Here is a 7,733-nt window from a genome sequence, read left to right as displayed (position 1 = left end):
TACCCTTCATTGCTTTTATCGCTTCCTCAACTTCCTTCTCAGTTATCTTCTCTGCCGGTCCTAAAACTGGGTTACTCTCTATGTTGCCATCCCATTCATTCTCTGTATTCAACAGCATTTCCATATATCTTTTCCATCTTCCTTTAATTCCAGCTGGGTCGACAACGATTTGTCCCACTTCATCCTTCAAGCAACTCACCCCCATCACATCACACCTCTCTTTCGCTATCTGCTTTGCAATCCTGAATACTGCTTTCTGACCCTCTTCCGAATCCAAGCGTTCTCCGAACATTTTCCTACATGCCTCCTGCGCCTTTGCTACCTCTTTCTTTGCAGCCTTCCTGGCTGCCTTATAACTTTCATGCTCTGCTGTTTCTGCTCCCGTACCCTTCGCCTTCTGCCACTCCTTGAACTTCTTCCTCTTCTCGTCAATCCTCTTTCCAACTTCATCATCCCACCACCATGTTTCCGAGTGCCTCGGTGGTCCTTTTGTCCATCCACATACCTCACCAACGGCTCCCAACAGACTAGCTTTCATTGACATCCAACCACTTTCAAGCTCAACCACATCATCCTCTACCCGACTCAGCCTCTCTTTTAATGCCTCCCTCACTGTCACCTCTTTCAACCTCCACACCTTCATTCTCGGTTGGTACTTCACCCCCCGAGCTCTCCTCGCACCTTTCACCCTTACGTCGCAGACAACCAAGTGGTGCTGTGAAACAGCCTCCTCCCCCAGGATCACCTTTGTGTCTCGGAGGTGCCCCTCCGATATGTAGAAAGCGATAAAAGTAAAAAAAGTGATAAAAGCGATAAAAGCAATGAAAAGTAGAAAAGCGGGAGGGCCGACGGGAGTTGTGGGAGATATGTTGAAGGCAGCAGGAAGTTGGGGTGTGAAGAGAATGACAGAGATCTGTAATCTGGTGGTGAAAGGAGGCCGCATTCCAGTGGATTGGGAACTGAGTACCCTCGTCCCTCTGTACAAGTGGAAAGGTGACCCTCTGGACTGTGGCTCGTATCGAGCGATAAAGTTATTGGAGCATGGAATTAATGTATTGGAAAGGGTGTTGGAGAGGAGGATAAAGGAGAAAGTAGAAGATCGACGAAATGCAATTTGGATTTATGGCAGGAAGAGGAACGACAGACGTGCTTTTTATTGTAAGGCAGTTGCAGGAGAAGTACATGGAGAAGAGGAAGAAGTTGTTTCTTGGGTTTGTTGATCTGGAGAAAGCATTTGATAGGGTTCCACACAAAGTAGTGACACGGGCATTGAGGAAGTTAGGAGTGGAGGAATGGTTGATCAGAGTAGTGATGGAAATGTACGAAAGAGCGCGCACAGCTGTAAGGACTGACAGGAACAGTGGTGAGTTTGAGGTGAAGGTGGGAGTGCTTCAGGGGTCGGTACTAAGTCCACTACTATTTGTAGCTGTGATGGAGGTGCTGGCTCGGAACGTAAAGGAGGGTTTGCCGTGGGCGTTGTTGTATGCAGATTATCTGCTGTTGATTGCAGAAAGTATGGATGGACTGAAGGAGAAGATGAACAAGTGGAAGGAATGTTTGGAGACAAAAGGTCTGAAGGTGAATATCGGAAAGATGAAGGTGATGGCAAGTGATAAAGCATGTGGAGAGGTGGAAACAACTGGGAAGTGTCCGTGTGCTGTGTGCAGGAAGGGTGTCGGAGTGAACTCCATTCAATGTACAATGTGCGCTGTGAGTTCATCAAAAATGTAATGGTTTGAGAGGGTCATTAACCAGTGTGGCAGCTACATTAAAGTGCAAGGTGTGCACAGAGGGAGCTGCAGATGGAGGAAATGTTGAGTTGGACCTTGGAGACGGTGTGAAGCTGGAAGGTGTGAAAACATTTTTGCTACCTCGGAGACATGCTGAATGGAGAAGGTGGATCAGACTCGGCAACGGTTGCTCGAGTGAGATGTGCATGGAAGAAATTTCGGGAACTGAGTGGCGTGCTGACGCGGAGGGGAGTGTCGTTGAAGCTGAAGCGAAAGGTGTGTGCTGCATGTGTGAGAAGTGTTATGATTTATGGGAGCGAGACATGGGTAATGAATGTAGAGCAGCAACGAAGGCTGGAAAGGGTGGAAATGCGAATGGTTCGGTGGATGTGTGGAGTATCGTTGAGAGAGAGGAAGACAAATGATGAATTGTGAAAGATGATGGGAATAGAGCCTGTGATGGATGCTGTGAAGAGAAACAGGTTGAGATGGCTGGGTCATGTGTTGAGGAAGGATGAAAGTGACTGGTTGAGAAGAGTGATGGAAATGAATGCAGAAGGAAGTAGAGGACGGGGAAGACCAAGAAAGACTTTGCTAAAGATGGTGGAAGAAGAAATGCGGGCAAGGGGGTTAACAAGGAGAGATGCAGAAAATAGGGCAAAATGGAGAAGATTGTCATGGGGACCGCAAGGCTATCCCCTGCTCTAGCAGGGAAAATTGCCTTGAATGCCTGTTGTGTATAAAACCTGCTTAATATTGTGTTATTTTCACCCCTGTCTGGCTGTGAGCAAGATATCTCTAAAAGTTATGGACAGATTCGGATGAAACTTGGTGGACAGGTTGGGTCGGTGGCAAGGACGAACTGATTAGATTTTCGTGAAGATCTGGTACTGGAATTTTAAAGTGTTTTTCACCATTGAGTAATAGGGACAAAAACGATATATAGCATGATGTTTCAAAAATTTGTGGACGGGTGATGATAAAACTTTGGGGATGAGTTGGTTGGGTGACAATAACAAGCCGATTCGATTTTGGTTCAGGTCCGAATACAGATCTGGCCTATCAGTGGGATACAAAACAAACTGTTCAGCCTGGCAAAGGTATGCTCTCTACCGAGTGTCGTTCTAGTTTTCCGGGTGTTTCTTACCTTCGTCCATTCTTCTTCCAAGTGTTCCTCTACAGTCTACCCTACTGTGTGTGCATTTCTACCTTTCTATTATGTTGATATTTATGACAATCTGAGCTAACAATCTTCTTGATGCTTTATTAAATTCTAGGAAACTCGATCTTGATCGGGTGGGCCAGCTTGTCCACTATAGGAACACTGTTGCCATGTCACATAGAGCAAAGCAATGACCTGGGAGTCGATGCCAGACAAATGGTATATTTTCATATTTTTTTTATACATGTATCAAACTGCTTTTTAAAGTCTGCCAATTCCAAACGCCGGAAATGCGCAACTCAAAAAACGGGTTTTGTTGGATGTCAAGGTAATGTAACACGATTAAGAGCAGCAAACCTTTCGGGCAGAAGTTTATGATTAAACTCTGACCAGCTCAGCCCAAAAGGATTTAGGAGCTTGTTTGTCACTTGCAAAATCGACGAATTGTCAAGTATATTAGTCGGTCGACTTTGTCATTCTGTCTGTTTGCATGTCAATCACCTATAGATCACAATTCCAAACCGATCGTTATGAAACTTCCAAGTTGTAGAGGTAGTCACAACTGAGAAGCCAATTGATTTTGAGGTCAAAGGTCAACTCACGGTCAAACTTCTAAAATCATCAATTTTCATCCGATTGACCCGAGTTTTGACCGATTTAAGATCAATTTTAATCTTAATGAAATGGACAATTTGATGTATCCATGGCAACCTTTTTGTGGGGGGCACGATACTTTGCACGTTCTTGCTCTGCATGACATCTTTCTTGTTTATTCATTTTCAGGTGTCATTCAATGGAATGGATAAGCCTACGTGCATCAAAGGCAGAGGCAGACATTTTTGAAAGCCGAGTGCGACTTCAACAAATCGAAGATATCATACAAGCAGTGCATGTATAAAAATTACAATATCACGGCAGTTCATATAGTCAACATTGCTTTTCAACTTTGTGTAAAAAACAAACAAAAAAAAACAGGATAAATTTTCCCCCAAGTAAACAAACAATTAAAGTATCCTACACATATTCACAGTCATTCAGATTTTACCACAAGTACCACAAAATGAAATCAAATTACAAAACGATGAGTAAAGTTCACGCCTGCAGATATGAAAACAAAAATGCCAATTCACGAAAACCTTTGTAATTAATGCATTTCAAGGCAATCCACAGGCTCGGCCTTGTTATACACACACACACACACACACACACACACACACACACACACACACACACACACACACACACACACACACACACACACACACACACACACACACACACACACACACACACACACACACACACACACACACACACACCAAGTCGCAGTTCAAATGTCATCAATATCCCAGAACGGTGTCGATACCATGGAGGATTGGAGGTGCTTCGATTGACCTACCTTATGCTAACCATGAGGTGAAAAACTAGAAGCCAACATAAAGGCCGATACAAACAAGTTCGTCAAACCAAAGTCAATGATTCTTTTCACCATAATCTTAATTATCCCAGAATTCCTACTCAAAGCGAGTCTTCTTCTTCATTTGGATGGAGCTCAGGGCTGCAGGGTAGCATCATTGGCTTGGGTCGTGGCTGTGCCTCTGATGCAATGCCCTCTGCTGGTTCGGGCAAGAATTTGAAATTTGGCCAGGAGGCGCTAAATATCGCCTGAGGTTAAACTTTCACTGAAAGTAAAGTCAAAGCTGCTTTTTCCACTTGGAATATCTTCCGCAAGAATGGTCATCATAGCAAAGGCACGTGGCCTACATCACTATATCTGCTTGTTCGGCAGCAGCAGCCTTACCTCTCCTCTACTGAAACCTCTACCGGTTAACTCGTTGCTACACTCACATATGATGAATCAGCATTCAGATAGAATTAAACCAGTAGATGATTTGCATCAACATCATGTGAGAAGTTTATTCACCCTCAAAAATGTCGTGTTTGCAACTGTGCTTCGAAGCAGTTCCTTCAGCTCTCGAGCTGCCTGGACTCGGCCACCGGGCCTGTCTGGATGCAGGCACGATGCAAGGATCGTGCCGAAGCGTGCAGAGATTGAGGCAGGGGGACTGTGGAGAAGACCCCACCCCGCCCCACCAGCCTCAGGAGGTGCCAAGAGGTTGCGGCAGATAGCATAGTAATTGTGATCCGAGTTGAGGCGAGAGCAGAGCTTGCTATGGGCAGTGGGGATATGGTAGCAATCAGAGGATGATTGGGTATGGCAAGAGATGTGTGGGGTTTCATAAGGAATGGAGTACAGCTTTGGCTGGGCTAGAGATATTTGGAGAGAGAGAGAGAGAGAGAGAGAGAGAGAGAGAGAGAGAGAGATTAAGGGGGTGAGGGGGAGGGGAGGGCAGGTACACAAGTTAATGCAAAATATAAATACTGATCTTACATAGTTAGAGATAATAAACTAGTTTGCAAGGAAAGCCTCTGCAATTCTGATAATGATTTTATGGTTAGAGCACAAGATTACACAAAGTTAGAATATAAGCAGTTTATGGTTAGTGAGAATAATTGTCCATAAATGCTCACATCTTACTACAATTCACCAAATGTCCATCTGTCCGTCCATTCCCAGGTACCGCAAAAACGGCTGAACCGATCGCAACGATATTTTGGGTGGGTAATCCTGGAACCCCCTGGAGTAAAATATTGTTTTTCCTATATTGGATGACTGGATTATCCTATATTGTTTTTCCAATTTTCCAATTTTCCAGTTTTTCCAAACACGGTGGAATAATATTTACCGATATGAACAGTGATGCGGCTTTTATTGAAATTCTACAAATACTGTTTTGATTTTGATGAGAATTATGAACCTGCCGCGAATCCGGAAGTGGACAGATGACGGCAATGCGTGGGTTTGATAATATCCCAATTCAACCGTCATTCAATCGTAATGTTAAATCATTAAACGTTAATCGTTTTGTTAAAGTATCAATTGATGATTGGAATTGAGTGAATACAATTACGATTTTGAATACGTAATTGTATTCACCCAACCGTATGGAAATTCACATCAGGATTTAAATATTTGTTTATGTCAGGAATGTTGTTAAAAGTTTATTTTTTTTATATTAATGCTATTTCATTTGTGATTGGAGTTATGCTGTTTGGAATGGAAAAAAAAAAAAAGATAGAGTTCAAGTGAATGAGGAAATGCCATGACGGTTTTACGTTCTAAGCGTGATATTCGCGGATCGCCATATGCAGATTCGCCATCGACTGGGTTGAGAACAAACGTGCCCATTTGTTTGCGAACGAGCACGTTTTTCATGGAAGTTCTTCACGAACTTGATGTCCATGTCTGACGTGCGACTGAAGGTGCTACAGGAATGTGGAATTTATTGGTTTCATGCTTTAGCATTCGCCGTTTCTGCATTGTCTGTTTGCTTCTGGCCTCCCACCTGTGCATAGCTCGGGTACCTCACTAGTAGTATAAACAAGAGGGAGAATTGCTTTGCAATACATTTCCCCTGCGATTGTAATATTTTCCAATTCCAAAAAGGGCATAACTGTGAAAAAAGGACGAAACTCCCTGAAACTTGTACTTATTCATTAATAAAGCCATGTACCAAATTTTACTTGAATATGTTAAAGGTTATGGCAAGAAGCTTGGAAAACAACAGGTGGGATGGACAGACAGATGGAGAGCAAACCTATAGTCCCCTCTTGTGAAACCGGTCGGGGACTAATAAAGCACTGCACCGACAGGAAGTTTTCGGTCCATTTTGTACTGACACCCCTAGCACCCAAATACATTTGCGATTGGTTGTTGAGAGTACTTTAGAGAAGAACCACCTTTGGAGGCCATTTTTCCCCACAGAGCAGGGGTTGGCCTTTTTCGGGCACCATGGTCCCCTTTTTGAAGCAATGTTTTACGGCCGGATGCCCTTCCTGCCGCCAACCCTGTTCGTCACCTCTTGCGACACACAGGGAATTACCAGTGAACTGGTACTCAATTTGCCGACCTCAGAAGGATGACAGGCTGAGTCAACCACCGGCGTTAATTCAGCGATCGACCGGGATTCGAACCCATGATCCTAGGATCCCAAGCTGGCACCCTAACCACTAAGCCAACACCAGGCTTAGAATAATTGTAAGTGTATGTAATGAATAAATCAGATTTTCCATAATTCCTCACATAACACATTGCATCTTGTATCTTGTATTTTTTCATTCATGTACCTTGGTGAGAGGGAAGAATTACTAATTTTCCTATTGTTGTTGGAACTCTGTCATTTCTAAATGCGTCACTTAGATTTTGGTAATCAGTTGCTGTTGAGTACTTTAGAGCAAGAACAATAATGGGAATTAGACTTATTTCAAGAACTAAGAATATATAGATCTGATTAGCTTGAGGTAAAATGAGAGTTAGAACAATTTTAAGGCTGGGGTCTTTTACTCAGAGTGGTAAGTGCCTGGAAAGGCAGAGGCAATGGATATGTTTAAATCGGAATTAGATAGGTACCTGGTTGCATTGGAGATCGAGGGGGATGGGGATATTGGCTGAATGGCCTCCTCCTACGCCAAAGTTTCCTGTGTAACCCTGTGATTATTTGGCAAATTTTACTCGATACGATCCTTACTTGGATAAAGTTGGGAACTTCCCGGGAATTCATGTGCAGGGATACCATATAAAACAGTCAGTTTGTGTGTTTGTACAGATGTCTGTCCCCCTTCATAAGGGTAGGTTTTATAGGCCAATATTTTAACACGAATGTGTGTTCACTATGGTCCCTTTTTAAATAAAACAAACTCGAAAAACATTTTCCATAAAAGAGTAATTATCTCTTCTACTGGAATTGTAGATGGTGGCTTGCAAAATGAGCCTAAAGGGC

General features: G+C 43.4%; 1 protein-coding gene across 9 annotated transcripts in view; it reads right to left on the bottom strand.

Moving 5' to 3' along the window:
* Positions 1–3,100: 3,100 nt before the first annotated feature.
* The window catches only part of DIPK2A (divergent protein kinase domain 2A), a 43,298-nt gene continuing 38,665 nt past the window's right edge, over positions 3,101–7,733 (bottom strand). For all 9 annotated transcript variants that reach the window (XM_068101049.2, XM_068101044.2, XM_068101047.2 and 6 more), the window contains one exon: positions 3,101–5,160. In XM_068101049.2, coding sequence (XP_067957150.2) covers positions 4,796–5,160 — 365 coding nt within the window. In that variant the 3' untranslated portion in view covers positions 3,101–4,795. The remainder of the gene's footprint in view (positions 5,161–7,733) is intronic.

Source organism: Myxine glutinosa, chromosome 13 (genome assembly GCF_964187855.1).
Source record: "Myxine glutinosa chromosome 13, kmMyxGlut1.1, whole genome shotgun sequence".
In the NCBI taxonomy this organism is placed as follows: Eukaryota; Metazoa; Chordata; class Myxini; order Myxiniformes; family Myxinidae; genus Myxine; species Myxine glutinosa.
The sequence above is the reverse complement of the archived record's forward strand: the minus strand, read 5'-3'. Positions and strand labels throughout refer to the sequence as shown.